General features: G+C 36.2%; 1 protein-coding gene across 1 annotated transcript in view; it reads right to left on the bottom strand.

Annotated features, from left to right (window-relative positions):
• The window catches only part of LOC101212417, a 70,547-nt gene that overhangs the window by 36,049 nt on the left and 12,295 nt on the right, over positions 1-22,203 (bottom strand). The window contains exons 10-26 of the mRNA XM_011654376.2: positions 19,541-19,711; positions 11,235-11,327; positions 10,676-10,997; positions 10,468-10,572; positions 10,297-10,392; positions 8,124-8,191; positions 6,316-6,436; positions 4,726-4,932; positions 4,419-4,619; positions 4,217-4,326; positions 3,289-3,385; positions 3,104-3,202; positions 1,444-1,605; positions 1,292-1,366; positions 721-1,206; positions 302-643; positions 79-210 (exon numbers count right to left, since the gene is read on the bottom strand). Of these exons, the coding sequence (XP_011652678.1) occupies positions 79-210; positions 302-643; positions 721-1,206; positions 1,292-1,366; positions 1,444-1,605; positions 3,104-3,202; positions 3,289-3,385; positions 4,217-4,326; positions 4,419-4,619; positions 4,726-4,932; positions 6,316-6,436; positions 8,124-8,191; positions 10,297-10,392; positions 10,468-10,572; positions 10,676-10,997; positions 11,235-11,327; positions 19,541-19,711 (2,887 nt within the window). The remainder of the gene's footprint in view (positions 1-78; positions 211-301; positions 644-720; positions 1,207-1,291; positions 1,367-1,443; positions 1,606-3,103; positions 3,203-3,288; positions 3,386-4,216; positions 4,327-4,418; positions 4,620-4,725; positions 4,933-6,315; positions 6,437-8,123; positions 8,192-10,296; positions 10,393-10,467; positions 10,573-10,675; positions 10,998-11,234; positions 11,328-19,540; positions 19,712-22,203) is intronic.

Genomic DNA, 22,203 nt, shown 5'->3' with positions numbered 1-22,203 from the left:
TAATGAAAGGCCAGAAAAAAAGGAACAAAAAGTCGTCTCACATGACAATGCAAGTTTAGCATTAGAGAGAGGGAGAACCTCAACAAAAGAACTGCCACCAGGATTCCTCATATCACATGCCCAATAGTACATGTGGCTGCTTGAAAGACTATCATCACTTATCCTCAGATTTCCAAGAGCAGCTTCTATACTAAAAGAGGACGGGAACACCTTAAAGGGAGAAAATGAGAGATTTCAATAACATTACAACTTTAAGATTCAATACGTCTAGTAGAGTAAGGTTGAGATCATGAAACAAAACCTTGATATTAGCAAGCAAGTTGTCCTGAAACAAACTTGCTAGATTACTTTCATTTTCCTTCACTAGAAAAATTTGTGCACGAGACATCTTCAATTCTAAATTGAATACAACTCTAGACTTCCCTTTTCCTAGCAAACCTTTCACAATGCCATCCTCCGTGTTCTTTGGAAACTGTTCTTCATCTTCAATTTGGATATCATGCTTTACGATACCTGATGATGAGTGATCACTGAATGATTCACAGCTTTCTTCCTCCAAGTTAATGGCATTGGCAAACTCAATAAGGGCTAAAACTGTAGGTCTACGACAGAAAAATGACAATGTAGCCAAGGTAACAGAAACCTGCGACAAAAATTTAATATTTCAAAACCAAAATCCTTGTAGATAATATATAATTAAGCAAGAAATATGGGGCACACCTGTTTGTCTACATCATAGTATCGAGGAGAATTTTGGTCATAAAGAGCTATTTGAGCTTTTATAAAACTATCTAATGTAACAGATTGCTCATTATCCACACTATGAGTTTCAGAGCCACCAGGTGGAAGCAGACCAGCAATACGTGAAAAGCTGGGGAGAGCAAAATTTTTCAATTGGAGCGAACTTTGAGATTTTACATACTCAAGACCTTTTCTGGGTGATTGTATCTGATAATCAGCATAGTCAACCAAGGTTTCGGGTGCCTCAAAGAATTTATCATCACCTTCTACTTGAGTTAAATCATTGTTATCAGAACCATGGTTGTTTAAGTAATCAGAAAACAAAGGTGTCTCTTCCCCATGAACAAATGATCTTGCCAAATAACAAGATCGAGAATTGGTCTTCGAACAAACTAAGTCTTCAATTTCCAAAGACTTCAGTATAGTGCCAATGAACATGTCATTTGATCTCATTGACAGCTCGACCTATATTGCAGAAATTACATTCAGAAGAGAATCTGAAAAACATACAAAAAATCCAAGTGTAAGCAGTCAAATTAGCAATCTGTACCTGACCACCAATTGCCCGGAACTCAATCAAATTTCTTTCTTCTGCAAGAAGGATCTTCTCAAAGTTTTGCCCATGCTGAAAAGGGAATAGAATAACATATGTCAAACATGTAGTGAGGAAAATTTGAAAAACAACAAGGTTTTCTAAGATACCTGATTACTAGAACTGAAACAGACTTTAAGTTCATCAAGAGAACCAGTCAAAAATACCCTCTCTATAGATGAATCCATGGTACCATCACTTTCATCCGGTTCAATTTCAGAGTCCTCAGAGTTTGAGGAAGTTTCAGATAGACCCAAAATAGGAGCAGAGGCCTGTATAAATATTAAGGTAAGCACTTCTGAAATATCACTATAAATTCACTTAAAAAAATGTGAAAGTAAACTTTGTAATTATCAGTTGATTTGTTTTGATTCACTGCTGATTTAGATATTTCTTTAGTTAATTGGTTGGCTAGTTGGTTTTTCTTTAACGAAATACAAATGTTTCATTGATTAATGAAAAAGAACAAATAAAAAAGTTGGAAGGCTGTAACCTCTACAAGAAGTTCCAAAATTTAAAGAAAACAATAATAATAACTAAATAAAATAATGTACGCAGTATGAAAGTGTTGGAACTCAATCCTCTAACACAGATTGTATAGTATATGAAATCACTTTATTGATAGTAATAGGAATTGTTTGAGTACCATCTGGAGTAGTCAACTGTATCTACATATTTTTCCAACATTTTACTGAAGGAAGACCAGCCTTGCAGGTTAACTCCTAAGCAGACTCTAAGGGTGGAATGACCTCCTGAATAAGGCCAAATGTCACAACTAAGGATCCATCCTGACTTAGCTTGGAACTTGAAGATCGTCAATCGCCCTCAGTCAATGTCAACATCTTTCTTGAAAACGCGGTCTATTGGATTAATGAGGAGATCGGAAATGGTATGCTGAGTCCATCAGAGTTGAGCTTCAGAGATTCAAATGGATTTGTTGGCTTCCACATCTTCAACAATAAAGTCTTCGTTCTCTTTCCAAATACAATAATGTGATTGATTAACTTTGCAGCTAACAATTTCCATGCTGAGGAGAATGGAGTTCGGCAGAGAGGCCTGGGTAATCCAAGTTGGATGATGGAGGAGGGAGGAGAGAGGGGAGGCACTCGATTCTTTATACTCAGAGTTTGCATCCACTGCTTCAGTCTTTTATCAAGAAGTTATTTTGGCTGCACTATTTATTGGGCTTTTTCGCTTGTTTTCAAGGCAGAATCTGTTGAGGTTTTCTCGTCTGAATCAAGCCAGAATCTGTTGAGGTTTTCTCGTCCGAATCAAGGCAATTATTCTTGCTATTGGTTCGTGATAGTATTAATTTGGATCCTTGGAGCTAGCCGAATTTCTCTCGATTTCTGCATTTGACACTGCATTAATCGAAAAAATTTATCTTTTTCGGAAGTTCAAATTTTTTTTGGCATTTCTCCTTTCCATATATATTCCTTCAAGGAGCTATGCATTTAATCTTCAAAGGCTCTCTTCTGAGATTTATTTTCAACATTTCTAATGTAGTCATATCGGGAGGAGAAGCTTCTTTGTCAAACAAGGTTCCTTAACAAGAAGATTCAGTAAAGGTTTGTGTGTTATTTTTATATTTCTTCCTCCTTTCTCACTCCTTTTGGAGTTAGGAGTTTGTATCCTTGAGCAATACTCTCTTTTCATCTTTTCAATGAAAGTTGTCTCTGGTCTAAAGAAAAATGATCTAATCTCCGCTCATCTAAACCCAAATGAAGAATGAACACAAGTAGTGACAAACAATGACAAATAATCACATACCGAAGCACGATATATGGCTCCTTGCAAGCGGTTCTGCCAAATTTTCCTTGAGTCATCAGAATCAAACCTCAATATGAGGGCACTAGTATCCTCCACAATCTAAACCCAAATACAGTTACAAAGCTGAGTGAGCATGATTCTCAAAAGAGCTTAATCATCTATACAATGCATAAGACAAACATAACCTTGTTATTTGATCGTGAAGCATCGTAAACAGCCAAAACATGTTGCACCTCTCCAACCAACTCTGCCGGCAGTTGAATGGTTTGTTTTCCTCTTAAGCTTACCCAGATCAATGAATAGAACTTTTAAATCAGAATATGTAACTTTATCAAATAAAATTAAGGACAATGCTAAATAATATAGCTAGTTGACTGTTCAATGAAAAGGCAACACCAATAAGCCTGATATAAATGTACTTTCCTAATCAGTCATTTTCTTTAAAGGAGACCACCTATGTATTAATAATGAGACACAAGCTCATAGTACAAGAGAAATATACAATGAGCAAGTAAGCCAAGGATCAGGAGGTGCACCTAGGCATCTCAACTAGGTTGACATCCCATAGCGCCCTCACCATATCCAACCAACCAAGCTAAAGACCAAAACAAAGGAGTAATGTCCAAAAGCAAAACAAAACCAAAAGAAGTACAAAGAAATACGAATAAAAGGACTAAAACAGACTAAACATCCATCTAAAGAAGAGGCGACCTAATAGGCTTATATCTCGCACTCAATCAATTTTTTCAATCAGTCGTATTAAAAACAAGGAAACAAGAGATTTCCCTTAAAGCCGAAAACACTATGCACTTTGTTTATTCTTTTTCCTTTCCTCTCTTTTTTTTTTTTTTTTTTTTTGGTTTTTGAAGAGGAAACAAATCTTAATATTATTAATGTTTAAATATAGAGAGACAAAACTGGTAAGGATTACATAAGACCGTTTCCTTTTCAAAAAACTGGTAATGATTGAGATACAGTGTAATAACACTCTCCGAGAAACCAAACTCAATACGAATAGCCATTATCAATTTACGGCTCTTAAAAATTTAAAATTATATCTTAGATGTGTACACAGCCAGTGATGACCTAATTAGCATAATAGAGTATTTAAACCTGAGATATTGATTGTAAGACTTGGACCCCGGGCTTTCAATTAAGTAGAGATAGGGCCCTACTAGACAACAATATCGCCGTTGCCATTCAGCCTCCCTGTTTCCAACACCCTATTAACAAAATGGGAAATAATGAAATAGATTAATGATTAATAAATTAGCAGAATACAGGAGCTAATAAATAAAGAGATAGGAAGCACAACCTTCCTAATAAGAACAGATAGCCACCCCTCAAAGTCAGCTTGATTCCATAGTTGAGGAACATCTGAATTGGTACTATCCTCCTGGAAAATCTTCAGAATTTTTAACAGTCGATGATACCTTGCTGGCGAAAAGTGAAACCCTAAGGAAGGCAATCGCACTGCAAGTCTTGTTGAAGGGTAAGACGGATTCTCCAACCGAATCTACATAGAATAAATCATGTCAATTCTAAAGGCTAAGTATATATACTGGCAGCAAATATAACAGGCAGTTCAGAAAAGAAACCCAGACAAACTAGAGGAAGATTACCTGTTGCAGTTTTAAGATAATCCCACATTTATCAATAACGGGCATGATGTTGATGTCTGTTACACGAGGAGATTTGTGAGTATCTTTGCCAAAAATTTGATTCCAGTTGTAATCCCCATCAACCAGAAAGGCAGAGACGTCACTCAAGACCACATCAAATTGCAAATACATATCCAACTCTTGAGAAGACACGTTTTCTTGGTCATCCTGCAGACATTAACCACATATAAGACAAATAATCAAAACTGCAATAAAAGAATTGGTCTATTCAAATAGTACATGGTTTTGATAATAGAAAAGGGTTGATTTCCAAGTTTGCAAGCTAAGTTGTCAGCAGATGTGAGAAATGCCATGTACAGCGTGCTTGTCCATACCATTGGACACGTATCAAACAAAGATATTTTATCTTCTTTTCACTAAACTGCTCCTGAAGAATGGAATTTATTACACTATCATTACATTATGCTATTTTGATTTTCATTTCACAGTATTACAGAATCTGTTGACTTCCAAATCTCAAAAAGTCGGAGGTCTCAATCTGGGTGGTTTGAAGCATAGGAATAAGTAATTTGTAGTATAGTAGTGACCATTTCTCTTGGCACACGGCTGGAGAGGGAGGGTTAAGCCTTAGAAGTCCATGGATAAGCATTTCAAGGGTCTGGTTGCAAGTAGAGAGTTTTGCTGGTTTCAAGTTTGGTATTGGTAACCGCATATCCTTTTGGCATGACACTTGGTTAGCTAATCAACTCTTAGCCTGAGATCTCATTGACTTAATAGAGGTGCTCAAATGCCGAATAGCTAGATTGTAAATCATTGGGATGGAGATTCCTCAATGTGAGCTGTCTTTTATAGGAGATTGCTCAAAGAAGAAAAAATTTTAGGATTCCAACAATTGCTTGAATTACCAAGCATTTCTCCTATGGCTTTTGAGCGGCATGAATCACAGATAGTTGAGCAGTGTCAGTCTATCCTTCATTCCTTCTGTTTTCTCCCTGTATTAACAGTTGAGTGGGATGTTTCCAGTGTTTTCAAAGGAAAAATTATCAAGTTGCTTGTTGGTATTTCACTGGCATCGAAAATTTTGTGGGGCAATGAAATCCATTTAATCAGGTATTTGGTTTGAAAGGATTCAGAGAAGTTGCTTTTGATCAACGGAATGATTGTTTTGGGTTCTTTTTTTTTTTTGGTAAAGGAGACAAGCCTCAGATTTTATTAATCAAATTGAGACTAATGCTCAGAGTACAAGAGAATTATAAATAAAGCATACAAATAGAGAGACTTAGAAAAACTTAAAGTATCCTCCTGTTGCTCCCAATCCAAGCACTTCGCTAACTACTCTATTGAGGATTTTTATCTTAATTAGAATGCTTTAGTCTGTCCATTGTAGCCAAGTATCATTTGCCTAATTTTGCTTATTTTGCCATTTTCTCCTTCATTAGTGATTATAACTTTGAGCATTAATCTCTCTTCATTATATCTTCAAAAAAAAAGGTTTAAATAATATTATACAAGAGCGGAGGCAGAGGTGTAACAAAATAACAGAAAATTAAATTTTTGCCCATCAATTCTTTAAATAGGAGTAAAACGGACCTGTGTTCGTATCAGCAAATTACCCAAATCAATCAGAAGCTTTATCGAATTGATATCATCAAGATGAAACTCCGCAGGAATTGTAATCTTAGGAGCTGCAATATCCAAGTCCAGCAGAAACCTACAAATAGATAAACATTATATGAGGTAAAGTCTACAAAATGGTCTGATGCATCCATAGGATAACTTGCATCTAAACAATTCAGCAGCATTTGATTTAGACACCCTATATAACTCTCGGTTTTTAATTCTTTTTTTGAAAAGGAAACATAACTTTTCATTGATAAAATAAAAATAGACCAATGCCAAAAGATACAATTACAATGTTCAAGGTAATTTTTCATTTTCCTATTTTCTTGAAAAGGATACGAGTCTCACTATTATTAATATTGAAAATAGAGAGACTAAGCTCAATGTATATGAGGGGCAAAGGGCAAAGGAGGAGGGGAGTATCAGCAGGCGCACCCAGGCATCTCAACTAGGCTGACACCCCCTTAGCGCCCTCATCACATCCATAAGCGAAAATAAAAATCCACATAGCAGGTTAAATAAAAGCAAAACAGCAAAACAATAACAAATTAAAGGCTACAATACAAGGTCAAAAATATGATAAACCAAGGCAGCAAGCCGAATACAGAGCAAAAATAATAATCCTTGATTGAGCAAAAACTGATTGGAGCAGAAGGCTTGATCTGGGAGACAAGATAAACTAGAACTTCAAGGTGGGGAGGCTATAAAGGCTGGCCAATTAAGACAATTTCATAATGTTATCTAAGGATGACATGTTCAAGGTTTAAATCGACTGGTTGTAGTATATTTAATTTTCTTTCCTATATGACAATGCAAAGGGGCTTGGAGATACAATTACCCTCCTTAAGAGAGAAGAACAAAAAAATAAACAGAAAAAATAGACAAGTGAATACTATTTCACATTTTTATGATGCGGCCTCAGCTTTAGAAATTCTTCATTCTTGGGCCCCCACTGAAAGGAATGATAGTCTTAAATGGACTCCTAACATGAATGGCAACTTCACTACAAAGTCTACTTTTCTTAACTTAACTAAGAGATCCCCCAACATTGTCGTTCCCTTGATTCGTCATATCTGGAAGAATAAAATTCCGAAGAAGGTGAAGTTTTTCTTATGGTCGCTTGCTTACAGAAGCCTCAACACCCATGAGAAACTACAAAAAAAAAATTCAGAACACATTGCTTAGCCCCTCGATGTGTTGCCTATGCTCTAAAGATGAGGAAACCTTGGATCATTTATTTCTACATTGTCCCTTCACAAAAAAAGCCTGGAACACTCTGTTTGGTATTTTTGACTTGGAGCTTTGTCTTCCTAGTAAGATTGATAGTTGGATGATTGAAGGTCTTAATATTAGAGGTTACAGCCCTAAAGGAAACATCTTATGGAAATGTGCGACGCGTTCCCTTTTGTGGAGCATTTGGAAAGAAAGGAATAGCAGAATTTTTGAAGATAGATTTAATTCTTTTGATTCTTTTTGGACTCTGGTTCAACACACAGCCTCTTGGTGGAGTACGAATTACACCAAACACTTTTGTAATTATAGCCTTTCTATGACTTTCAACAATTGGAAGGCCATCATTTCTTAGTTCCCTAGCTTCTTCCGGGGAGGGCCCTCTTGTCCCTCGCCCTTGGGATGTTCTGTTTTGTTATATGAATATATTTGTCTCTTATAAAAAAAAAAAACATTGCACATGATAATTCATTAAGATAAAGAAAATTTTAAAACATAGATAAGAAGTCACATAAAGGACAAATTCAATCACAAAGTTTTTCGCTAACCTCGAACGATCTTTCAATGCTCTACTCACTTGGTGCTGAGCACTACGCTTAACTTCATCAATTGTCAACTGCAAAACAATGAAATACACTCACATAAGTAGAACGAAGCTTGCTAGGGATTTATCCAAGATATGAATGACAAGATATGAAGCACAAATAGGATAAGAATACGATAGAATATGACGATATATCAATTTCTAGAAAACTAGAAAATGGATAGGTAGGATACATTGTTTTATAAAAAATATATATAGATAGATAATAAAATAACAAAAAAGAATCTAGGATATATGTAAATTTAGAATAAAGATACTACTAAATGTAATCCACTAAAAAGCATAAAATGTCAAGTTAATGATAATAGCACAAAATACAATACAATACAAAAATAACATCAAAGATATTGAATATAATTGTCAACAGAATACGTAATAGAGGAAGCAGAATTTGGGAGAAAACTTACTGACTGCAGTAAATTCTTTTATTTCTGTATGTGAAAATATTTACATCAACAAAGCTTGGTATTTATAGATGCTTGGTAGCAACTAATAACTGTCTAACAGATTAACTAATACAACAGAAAATAACAGTCTAACTACTTTATTAACAGTCTAACTACTTTTATTGTTAATAATACGATAGAAAAAGTTGGTGGCGCACGGAAGTCCAATTGATTAGTGAAGAAGATTAGAGGCAAAAGTACGAAGATAAATGAAGAACTTCTTTGTTAAATTATTGAAGATATTCAATTGAGTTGTTTTTTACATGACTTTGTGGGGACTCAAGTGTGAAGATGAAGATTAGATGATAGTGGGATTTAGTTTTTTTTCTCTTTTAGTTTTGGGCTAGAACAATGGGCTTTTTAAATATCTTGCTTTGTTTTAGGTTGGGAATTTCATTTTTTATGAAAAGGTCCACAGTGACCCCTTCACGTATTTGGAAGGAGATGTGCCCATAAGATATATATACATATAAACAAAAATGCACCAAAAAACCATAACCGTGAAAGAAGTAAACTTTGGAAAGCTTGAAGAAGATGAATCTCAAAAGGATGAAAAGAAAGAGCTGAACTATCTCAAATCCAACCAAAAAAAAAAAACTGATCCGTAAAAAATTCAAAGACTATGCGAGCTGACAAACAGCTACCAAAACTTCTGATGCACAACTGAGGTACCAATCTTGAGGAGAAAACTTCTAAGCCTCGGTTGAAGAGGGAGGCCATTTGACGGGGCATCTTGCTAAAAACCCCTAATGCATGCCCTCACTCTTCTAACTCTTCACTGCGTACACTCGTGCAAAGAAGTCCATGAAGCCTTTGGAGGAGGCAAAACCTGTTGGGAATGATCAACTGAACACTAGACCACAATCAGCCACAAAATATTTCAGATGATCTCTAATTCCAATGAAGTGCAGCAAACTGAACACTTAACATCAACATTCAATTCATCAAGGCTGTTTCCTTTTCAAAAAAAATAGAAACACACCTAAATGCTTTCAGATTGATGAAGAATTGGACGATGAATTGAATGTAGACAGGTAAGTGTTAAGTCTGTTTCTAAGGACTCCATTTGCAACTACCCCTCATTTCTGCCTGTCTTTTCAAAGTATTCATATTCTTCACTACTCACGTGGAATGGAGAATCGAAAACTGTCTCGCACTCTTTTTTGGATGGAAGATTGGGATTAGGATTAATTTTCATGGTCAATTAGGATTAAATTTTCTCAATTAATTAAGATTAGAATTAGTTTGTTTTCCAATTCTCTATAAGTAATTGTCTTCTTCACAACTTTTGATTCATATGAAAGACTTTGATTTGATTCTTGGGAGGGTTCTCCTCTTATCCCTTAGGCTACATCACCTACGATTCCCTTGACACCACATTGTTTGGAACTACAAATCTCTGAACTTTTCATAAGTCAATGTACTTCAAATGTCAGAACAACTGATTTTCTCTGTTGCTTGTCATATTAATATGACATCTGGATTCATATTAGAAATGTTTTTGACATCTTCGACACTTACTTATTCAAGTGCTTTTTCATCTAACCTCCCAAAAATGTGGATTGTGATTAACAATTAAATACATCTGCAACTCAGGGTTCACTCAATTAAGCTAACAGTTAGAAGTAATACGAATAACATTTAATCCATTGGCAAAGTTCGAAACTAGACCTGTAACGCAGCAGCTGTTTCCAATGCCACAGTCTGACCAACAGCGGTGCTGCTCTCAAAGAAGCTCATAATTTGTTCGATAGCATCTTTGAGATACTGGAAAAAGAGGCTAATCAGCCGAAAGATGTGAAAAAAGAATTAAAGCTGCAAAAGTATTGAGCAGTAGCTTACAGTCACATAACAAGGAGAAGCCTTCACAACCAAGCTCCAGTCCACTTTGGCATCAAAAGGCTTGTAATGGAAGACACCAACCAACGAATCACGAACAGCAGCACTCTGCAAAACACATATATTTCAGTGCTCCACTGCAATCAAGTTATGTTGGAAACCTTTTGGAAATATCAATCATTTGAAGTAAAAGGAAGGGTTTGAATCAGACCACAGCAAGGAGACCGCTTGGAGATGATAGTTGATATGACCCCAAATTGATGTGAAAAACTTTGGTTTCTGGAAAAAATTTTATGGAACAGTTAAGGTCTTCACATGAGAGTTCAGCAAGACAATGTTGGGCCTCATCGGTAAGCTTTGAAGCATTACGGTTCATGTGAACCTCCAAAGAAGTAAGAAGAGTGTCCACTTTGCCAACATTTATGATGGACAGTGAATTGTCATCTTCCTTGTACCCTATAAATTTGTTCAGTTGTTCCCAGTCTTCTTGACTAAAGAATTGTTCTTCTTCATCTTTGAATGATTGATTGTTCCTGGACAAGTGTGCACACTAATGAATCACTGAAATATTGACTATTCTGACTAATATTGAACTTCTTAAAATGAAAAAATAAAAATGTACAGTAATGGCCGGCTGATATGATTACAGAGTGAGTTTTTGGTGGTAGAAACATTATATAAAAAAAATATCATTGTTCCATAAAATTCGAAAAAAATTATGGTAGGTTTAGGAAAGATGTTGTTTGAGTTATAAAGGAAGAACTAGATACCATCCAAATGGCCACCAAGATTTTTTCACTTTTGCTTTCTTCAAGTACTGGTCAGATTCCACTGACTTTTGAACAAACTTGTGAGCGAGCATCCTACAAAAGTAAGGGATAACAGAAAATCTCGTCAAAAAATGAAGCTGAATAAATCACAAAAATAAACTTTGAATTCACTAAACATCAAGAGAACTGATGTAAATAGAACTATTTTGTCATACTCACAATAATTTTAACAAGGTTTCTTAAGAAGAAGAAATAATCTTACAAATATAATCATATACTAATAACAGCTATTTTTTTTTTCAAAAGGAAACAAGGCCCATTATTTTTTGAAAAGAAAACGAGTCCCACTATTATTAATATTGAAAAATAAAGAGACAAAAGCTCAATGTACATGAAGGTTATACAAAAAGCAAAGCAATGGGAGAGGGAGGATCAGCAGGCGCACCCAGGCATCTCAACTAGGTTGACACCCTTTAACGCCCTGGTAAAATCCAAGAAGAGAAAATAAAAACCTTTATACTAGGCTCTTATTTTCAATACAAGATCAACAAAAAACCACAAATACAAGGTCAAACAAAATATGATAATAATAATTTGTCCATACAAAACATAAAACAAAGGCAGCAGGCCGAGAACAATTGAAGAATAATCCTCGATTAAGCAGAAAACTGGTTGAAGCAGAGGGCTAATCCGGAAGACATAATGTTTGAGGACTTCAAAGTGGAGAGGCTATAAAGGCTGACCAAAACTGTCTTGCTAATGCAATCCAATGTATAGAGGAACTCGAAGCAGTCTACTAAGCCACAAAATCTTGCCAGCACTGCCTTCAACACATTATTCTGGTTAAAGAGAAATTTTGTAAGAATGTACCCCAAAACTCTTTAAAGCTTCCAGCAAAAATCTAGCCAACATCTTTTGAGCTCTAGATGCTTTTTTACGAATGCTTTATCGAAGTTGTCCCTTCAGATTCTTGAATTAGTACAACGATCAGATTAATTTCTTTAGCAATCTTTTAATAATCAGCCACATTGATTTTTGTCCAAGTCCTCACGTATTTCAATAGTTGGGTAGCTGTAGGTGCAAATGGCCGTGGCAAAAGAAATTCAATTTACTTTCTTCACCTCTTTGCGATTGTGCTCCAGAATCAGATTTGCTTCTATTTGCCATCCAATCAGCTGACAAGGTTCGTATATCAGAAAGAATCCTTGAAATTTCTTTCTTCTTCCAGAAGGTAGTTCGTAACATGGTGGCCAATGTGTTTTGAACAAAATTTTGAACCTCAGCATCAATCATTCCCCACAAAGCATCAGCTACTAGAGTATCACATTGCTCCATCATTGGCCCAATGCTCTTTATATAGCTAACCAGCTCAACAAGGGCTTTCCCTTCTCCTGCACTGTAATTATGTCTCACCACATGTTGAATTCCTTAGAAAGAATGCACCACAAGGTGGCATTTCAATGAGCATTTTCATTTGCCAAAGCTTTCAGCAAGCTTTCTTTCATTATGTTAACTAGGCTTCTTGCAAACAGTATTGCGTTTAAACGAGAGAACATATCTTCCTTTAATGACTTCAAACACAGATATTTTATGTTATTTTGCTGGACTTTCATAGTTTGTACTTTCTAATTTTATTTTCTTTGCTTAGATATGGGATATGATGTTTTGGTGCTAAGGGGGTGTCAACCTAGTTGAGATGTCTGGGTGCACCTTCTGATCCCCCTAGAGCTTTTCGCTTTATGCTTCTTTATTATTCTCAATGTATATAACTCATCGAGATATCTTCCTCCAAATTCATTCACAATGACAAAACTTTTCAAATTTACCTCTTTGGGTTTTTGGATGTTCCTGCTTTGTTCACAATCAATCTCCTCATTGATCCAAACTTGATCCAAAATCCGTTCGGTGCATTTTTCTGGGTTATTCATTGCATCAAAAGGGGTACAAATGTATTCCCCACCCCAAGATGTTACGTTCTTTGAGAACTAACCTTTTTTCACCAAGTTTTTCAAATTCAAGGGGGAAAATGTGAGAATTTGTGTCCAGTTAGTTTAGTCTACTTGTCCCACACTCCCACTCACATCATAACCTAAGTATTAGCTCCTCTAATGAGCTACCTATTTATGTGTTGGATCCGTGTATTGTTTATGAACCTGAAGTCTCTCAAGTTCCTTAACCTATAGTCTCAACAACTTGTACTGCTATTGATTACTCGAGAAGGATAGAGGTTACCTTGCTAGACTTTGAATGTCAACCACCTGAACCAGACACATCTTCTTTGAATTTCACTCATGTTAACATCAATTTGCTTAGCTAGAATTTCTCTTGTAATGTATTTACCCGTTGTTGGGTCTTTTTCTGAAATAAGAGAATGAAATATTTCTCCAGAATATCACATTGTTCTATCGGTTCTCCTTTTAATGTTTTCTTTTGGAAATTATGTACTTTGAGCATTAGTTTCCCCTTTTTTCTTTATTTTTCAAAGTTAATTGGTAGTTTTTATTTACAGTGTTATATTAGCTGTTTTTTATGAAAAGGAAACAAGTCCTTCATTAATATAATGAAATGACACTAATACTCAAAGTATAAGAAAATTATAAAAAGAGCTTGAATCTCTAAGAGACAAAGAATCCAGAACCCAAATACACGAACTAACAAAAAAAGGACGAAGAGTTTAACAAACTCCAAACACGACAGAAAAACAATCAAAACAACAACCAAAAAAAACAGGCAATACTAATGAAATGTTGGGAAACCAAACAAAAGTGCTTAAAAGAGCCATAACCATGCAAGAAGTAATCTTTGAAGAGCTTGAATCAGATGCACCTCATTAGGACAAAATGAAAGAGCTTAGCTGTCTCGTAACATACTAAAGAACATCTGCTCCCTAAAACACAGAAAACTTGAAAATGTAAGTTCTCTCTCCCCTCTCCCCTCTCCCCTCTCCTCCCTCCTCCCTCCTCTCTCCTCTCTCCTCTCTCCTCTTTCCTTCCGGCTACCGACGTTTTCATCCAAATATGGAGGTAGTCAGCTGCAAAGTCCTTGAATCTCATTACTATACCTGGAAAGAGGGAAATCAAATTCATGTTGAAGATGTGGAAGCTTGTAGAATCTTGTCGGTCTCCAGATTTCATCTAGAATAGTTGTTGAAGGTGGTCTCAGAATTATTAAGAGGGCTAGAGGACAAGTTCTTTCAAAAGCTGGGTGAAGTGGATAGAGGTAGATTGAAAGTTCCAAAACTTAAATCAAAGACTGGATGGGTTTTAAGCTGTGACTTATGGCCTTCATCAGGAGGGCATTCTAATATAAAGGTGTGCTTGGGAGATAACAAACAGGGATGGAGATCTTCTCTAAATATGCTGGACAATTTCTGTTCTAGGGAGGAATATGTCAAATGGTTTTCTAGAAACCAATTGAAGCACATTCTCACTATTATGGAAACCAAGCTGAGTTATGCTCATAAAGTCAAACAAAAAAAGTGCATTGTGTTTGTCACAAAGAAAGCTTCAAGGGATTGCAGGAGTCCTGTAGCGTTGGCCGATACAAAAGTAGCAAAGATTTCCCCTTGTCCTTCCTCATGTTTGAATATTGACAAGCAGAAGCAATGAGTAATTAGGAATTCTGAAGTTATCCCAACCAATTTTGAAAATCTTTGGATCATTACTAAGCTCTTTGCCATCGACGATCGAAGGAAAATTCGAAAAATGTTAGAAAACTACTTCCAAGCAAAGATAGTCATTAACCCTTTTTTTTAAACGGAAACAAACTTCTTTATTAATAATAAGAACTCGTACAAGAGAATTATACAATGAGCTAAATAAAGAAGACCAAACAAGTGAAAGAAGATTTATTTAATGAGAATGGTCCCATTAGTCTTGACCAAGGTTCGATAAAGGATCCCATCTGCAATGAAGGGAAATGGCAGGCGTTGAGTTCTTTTCACCTAAAATTCGAAAGGTGGGATAAACACAAACACAGTCGGCCGCTCACCATGAAAGGCTATGGAGGATGGCTCAAAATAAAGAACCTCCCTTTGGATTACTGAAGCAGGAGAACCTTCGAGGCTATCAGGGATCATTTTGGGGGACTTCAAAGTATTGTCATGGACACTTTAAATCTTACCAACTGCAGTGAAGCTAGGATTCAAGTTAAGCAGAATCTTTGCGGATTTGTACCTTTCACGATTGTTATGAACAATTGTCTATTTAATTTTGTGGGTCACACCAAGTCAGATTTTCCCTTTCAGAAACGAGTAGTTTGAGGGTAAGAAAGAGAAGGAAAACAGAAAGCCACCTTTAATTAATATATTTCCATCCATCCCACCAGTGCCGGGGAAGACGACGGTGGCCGACAATCATGCTGAAGATGAACTATTTGAATGGGCAATTGAACAGTCCCCACCGGCACAGAAAAAGACGACAGTGGTCGACTGTTTGGTTGAAGAAGAATGTATTGAGCGGGCAAATGAACAGGCCCTTTTTTTAATTTTTCCGAACCCAAGAAAGCCAGATGTTGCAAAAAGCCAATGGGTCCATGTTTAATGATTTTGTTTTAAAAATTCCGAGAGTCGAAGAGCCGTTTAGTGAGTCATTAAATGAGAGAATTAAAGGGAAAAGGCGCACTTTAATAACTGTATGAGTAATTATGATTCTTACCCAATTAAATCGGATGGCAACTCAGCATTTTTATTGCAAAAAACTCTTCCGAACGCTTCACAATCAGATTCTTCACATTTTGTCAGTGCAGGGGCCATTTTTCTCCTTCCAACTGTTTCAAGTGTGCCAAAAGTAGTAAATATTCTCATGTCCCAGAAATACTCAAGTAGTATATCCGCAAGTAAACCTACCTCAACAATGTGCGGACTGCCCTACTAAAATCCGAATTAAATGGGGTTGTGACCTTAAAATTCCCCCTTTGGACTCTTTTAGGAACCATCCCATCAAGCACTCTGTTTCTACCAATAACCCGGATCTTCTGGAAGTGTACAGCTCCAAAGTTCAGGTACCTGAATGCTTCATTAGGTCAGAAAACGTTGCTTCTTCATCAAAGTGTCTCAATTTTTCTAAATTTTCCATTTCTAACTCTAATGCATCATTTCTGCAAGGTTTCCCTTGCAACGATGATATTTCTCTCAAGAACCAGCTTGAAATTTCCTCTCCTATCAGTGTTAGTAGTGAAGATTCAGCCAAAACCACCAGCAAGGTTGACCTTAAATTAGACTCAGGAATTGAAGGGATGGACCTTAATGCTTTGTTCGATGATGAAAGCTTCCCCCCTAATAAAATTTCCCTGGATTTGCCAAAAGATTTGTTGTCTTTAGTCACTGATTGTGGAATTATATTGGCTTAATTTAGAAGTGCAGCCATCCCATTTTTTCACCCAGCTATAATGAAGATTGTCTCCTAGAACACCAGGGGTTCGAATGATTCCTCCAAACGTGCAGCCCTCAAAAGTTCATAAAAAATTGCAGCCAGAATGTAGTCATGATTCAAGAGTCCAAGAAGGAAATCTTTTATGCGATTTTTGGACTTCTGGTTTTTTCGAGCCTCTTCTGGTTTTTGGACTATTTTGGCATGATAGACTTGTGGTTGCCAATTGCATTTTCTTGGAAGTCTATAGATTCGAATGGTTTCCTTATGAGAGAGATATTCCATTATGTTTTGTATTCAGCTTCTCTTCGTTTTAATTCTACTTAGCTTTATTTTTTCGTTGGATTTCACTTTATTAGCTTGTTCTTCATGATTGTTTGTTTGGTCGATTTACCTTTTGTATTTCCCGAGTTCTTTTTGTTTAGTTTGTTTGGATGTTCTTATTTTTTCCTCTTTTTGCTCTTAGTATATTTCTCTTGTACTTTGAGTGTTGATCTCTTTTATTAGTATTAATAAAGAGGCTTGTCTCCGTTTCAAAAAATATATACAATGAGAAGATGAAGGCCTGCCAATTCAATAATATCTCTGGTAATGAATAATCTTGGAAAGCTTTGGATAAAGAGCACCGTGACGACACATTTGATTAATAAGAAAGGTTGCGGTGGTTTTTCCCAAAACAGATTAAGAACATTATTGGCAATCATAAGAGAGCAAGCAACCTTACGAAGGTGCCTCTTTTTCTTTTGGCAGACCCATTTTGTTAAGGACTGTCCACACATGAACTAGTAACAATACAATGAGATGAATAAATGACCCAAGCTCTTCTTGCAAAATTATGGTAGTGTAACCATCGGATTTTTCATGATAAGGAAAGACCAAGGTCGGAAATTATTTGCTCTGCAGAGCGTAACACGGCAGCTTGGTACTCTTAAATAAGGAGTTTGAGAATTACTCCATTCAAGAAATATGTCTCAACTGGGCTTTCTTTCAGTTGGTGATTTGGACTGCAGATTTCTCAGCATTGAAATTGTCTTACAGCAGGCCTTTTTCTGAGTTTTGAAGTCTTGAAGTTTTGGTGGATTGTTCCATTTTTTCTTTCTTAGTCATAGTATTTTCATGTACTTGTTTTGGCCTCCATAGTAGATAGGGGCTATTTTCTGGTTTCTACTGCTTTGTTCCTGTTGTTTTCCTTTGTCTCGGCCTTCTGTATTAAGTTGGACATCAAATATCTTTAGTTTGGTATTATTTTGTTTATTTTGGATATGATGTTTTGGCACTATGGGGTGTCAACCTAGTTGAGATGTCCGGGTGCGCCTCATGATCCCCTCAGGTTTCCTTTTTAGGCTTTTTTATTACACTCATATAATTCTCTTGTACTTTGAGTTCTATCATTAATAAAGAAGTTTGTCTCCGTTTCAAAAAGAAAAATAAATGACCCAAGAGTTGAATTGAAATAGTCTTGAACATTATCTATTCTTAGAACTTGAATATTACTCTACTGAATGGAGAATCAAAGATTATAGAGTGAAGGTTAAAGAACATTTGATGGATTTGTCCATGAGGTATGTCCACATTAGTCTAGAATGGTCATCAATAGAAGTTATGGACCAACATCTAGAAGGCCCTCAAATATCACTGTAGATCAATGCAAAAGGTTTTGAAGATTTGTAGAGCACACATGGGAATTAGTGGAATCTTATGGCGCAACCAGAGGCATTCTTACTTTATGGGATAAAAGTAAAATCACAGTGGTGGAAACCATAAGAGGACATTATTTTCTCTCAATAAAAGTAACTTTGTGCAAGAAGTGTTGTTGGGTTACCAATGTTTATGGTCCATGCGGTTATAGAGAGAGGAAACTTGTTTGGCCAGAATTATTAACTATAACAGAATGCAAAGAAGAGGCTTGGTGTTTGGGAGGAGATTTTAACATCACTAGATAGGTTTATGAGAGGTTTCCAGTTGGCAGAAGCACAAGAGGGTTGAGCCAGTTTAATGCCTTTATAGAATCTGCCAATCTAATGGAAATTCCCCTTCAAAATGGCAAATTTAATCAGTCAAGAGAGGGTGGCACTGCTGCAAGATCTTTGTTGGACAGATTTTTTATTAACAGTATATGGGATGATGAATTTGAAAACTCAAGAGTGACCCGTAAAGCTAAAATCTTCTCTGATCACTTTCCTCTATTATTAGAGGCAGGTGCAATATTATGGGTCATCCCCATTTAGATTTTGCAATAGTTGGTTGTTGATAAAAGAGTGCAACAAGGTCATTGAGGAAGTCTTGAAAAGCGCCCCCATGCATTAGGTGGGCTGGTTTCATTCTTCATGAGCAGCTTCGTAAAGTGAAACTTACTGTAAAAAACTGACATGCTACTCTTGATTGATATAAAGCAGAAAGAGGAAAGGCTTTTGAGAGAGTTAGAAATCAGTGATGGGCTTGTGGAAAGTGTTGGTCTGAATGCTAGAAGAGTTTGGTCATTAGCATCCTCAGGCCATTGGAGAGTGGAAGACCACCACTGAATTTGCCTTTTCTTGTTGTCTCCTCTCCTTCCATTGTGAAGCTATTAGTGTGGACGTCTACAGCTGAAAATGGGTTTCTTATTGAAAAGCTACTATTTTTGCCTTGTAGTTTTCGTTCTCCTTTTTGTCTTGAGACCTAGAGGAGTTTGGCTTGTTTGTTTTGTTTTTTTTATTCACCGTTTCGTCATTTTACTCCTTTTGCTCCTACTATAATTCTTTTGTACTTCGAGCATCAGTCTCTTTCATTATCATTAGTGAAGAGGCTCGTTTCCATTTCAAAAAAAAGTAAAGAACATTGGAGAGTAAGAGATCATTTAATAATTTCATGATTTTTACCAACCATGTTATCTACAATTTAAACTGAGAAATAGTATGGCTCTGTATCACAATTAATGATAAATTTGTAAAAATTCACCTCCATTGGAGAATCAGCTCAATATCCAGTTCACGGTCAAGTTCCTCAATATGTTTGTCATCGTTAACAATTGCACGAGTAGGATCAGATTTAAGCAACGAAGCATACAAAGAGATATATCTCTTGCGTAAGTTGGCAAACTTCAGAACCTGCTCCCATGACATTTTTCCACTGCATTAAAGCAAAGAATGTAATTGTAGAAAAGTAAAGAATTCACAGCCTCAAACAAAAGATTAAGAATTCAAATAAATAAATAATAAGAAAATTATTTTAAACACGGAAAATATTTACAAATATAGAAAAATATCCGATAAACACATATAGTAGTCTATCGTCGATAGACTATAATATTTTGCTATTATTGAAAAGAAGAAAAGAAGAAAAGAAGACGAATATAAGGTATACATAGAAAACCCTAATACAGGGAGAAAAAACCACGATAGAAGTCGCTCTCATTATTTTCTAATAATCAAAAGAGTACAAGAAGGAGGAATATATATAGGCTATGATAAGCCTAACAAAAAAAGAAATAAAACTAGGATACAATAAATTACACAAATACCCTTAAGGCTATAAATACTCCACTAGCCCCTACTTTCTAACACTGCCCCTCGAGTTAGAGCGTAGATGTCAATTAGACCAACTTGCTAACACAAGAGTCAAGCTCTCTTTGAGTAACCCTTTGGTGAGGGCATCGACATTTCTTTTACTAGAAAGAATGTACAGGTTACAGATATTGCCAATGTCAAGTTTCTCCATTATAAAACGTATGTCTATCTCCACATGTTTTGTTCTGTCGTGTTGAACTGGGTTATTGGTTATGTTTATAGCAGCTTTATTGTCACAGAAAAGCTTCATAGGTAACTCACAGCTCTACTGAAGATCAGGCAAAACTTTCTGCATCCAGATCTCTTCACAGATTCCCAAATTCATAGCTCGTATTTGGCTTCAGCACTACTACAAGCTACGACACTCTGACTTCTTACTCTTCCAAGTAACAAATGACCCCACATAAAGGTACAATATGCTGAAGTGGACTTTTTGTCAGTAATTGATGCTGCCCAATCAGAGTCAGTATAAGCCTCAATACATTTTCTGTTAGCTTTTCGAAACACCAGACCTTTACTTGGAATAGTTTTCAAGTATCTCAAAATGTGATTCACAGCTTCCATGTATTCTTCGTAGGGTGCGTGCATAAATTGACTACCAGTTCTAATTGCATAGGAGATATTTGGTCCCCTTTTTGTCAGTAATTGATGCTGCCCAATCAGAGTCAGTATAAGCCTCAATACATTTTCTGTTAGTTTTTCGAAACACCAGACCTTTACTTGGAATAGTTTTCAAGTATCTCAAAATGTGATTCACAGCTTCCATGTATTCTTCGTAGGGTGCGTGCATAAATTGACTACCAGTTCTAATTGCATAGGAGATATTTGGTCTTGTGTGGGGTAGATAAATCAACTTTCCCACTAAGCGCTGATACTTCTCTTTGTCAACAGGAATTTTGTCACTAGGATTTCCTAGTTTCGCATTGAATTCCATAGCGGTATCAGCAAATCTGCATCCAGTCATACCTGTTTTCTTTAACAAGTCAAGAGTAACTTCCTTTGTGAAACAGAGATCCCTTCCCTCGATCGTGTCACTGCTATCCCAAGGAAGTACTTAAGATTCTCTAGGTTGCTTATTTCAAACTCGTCCCCAAAATCAGTGTCTGAGTCCCCAAATTCCCTTCCCCATAAGCCTTAAACGAAACATAAAGCTGTTGAGTCAATGTCAATCCAGGAAGAGCAAGCCCATATTCTAACAATGAGCTAGCTATTATTTGCACATAATGAGTAGCATGATTTCTTAAGAAAGCTTTTAAGTTAAAGTTTCATGTTTGATGATTGTTTGTATATATGCAAGTAAACCATTAGCTATTATTCCTATCAATGAGCTAGCTATTATGTACACATAATGAGTCAAGGCAATCATGGAGTGAAAGGACCACATGGCGGTAAGAAGTTGGCCAATGCGCTGAAAGGAGCGTATTGAGTTAGCAGCCTGAGCAACAAGAAATGAATCGGAAAATTCTCCAAGGGATGCTGATGAAATGAATCTCAGTAGTTGATGCATGGGAAAGGTTCATGTTCTTGGCGAAAGAAATAAGTAGAGGCTAATGTGTGCTTTGTGATGTTGGAATAAGCCATTAAAGCCTGTTTTATGAAAATGAATTTACATGTTGTATGCCCCAAAAAGGATTTCTAAAAACCCAACTAAGTATTTGACTTACGGTTTTAAGTTTCCCTTCCCTATATTACAAGGTGTTGAGACCAAGTTAGGAAAGGTAAGGCGAGCTGCTACGCGTTAAGGCGATAGCCAGGCGTTTATGTTTGAGCTTGAAGGGCTATGCTAGGCGTTGAAGGCCTGAAATCTTTATTTTTAAGTATTTGTGGTAAAGAAAGCATGTAATGTGTATATTTGCAATGCATGATGTTAAGTAATAAAAAGGAGTTGTTTGATATCTCTTGCATTATTTTATTTTTTTTAAACGAAGACAAGCCTCTTTATTAATAATAAAAATAAATGAGAATAATGCTCAAAATACAAGAGAATTATACAAAGAGCAAAAAAAAAAAAGACAAAATCGTCCAAACAAACTAAGACAAAGATGAACTTGGGCA

Source organism: Cucumis sativus, chromosome 3 (assembly GCF_000004075.3).
Source record: "Cucumis sativus cultivar 9930 chromosome 3, Cucumber_9930_V3, whole genome shotgun sequence".
In the NCBI taxonomy this organism is placed as follows: Eukaryota; Viridiplantae; Streptophyta; class Magnoliopsida; order Cucurbitales; family Cucurbitaceae; genus Cucumis; species Cucumis sativus.
The sequence above is the reverse complement of the archived record's forward strand: the minus strand, read 5'-3'. Positions and strand labels throughout refer to the sequence as shown.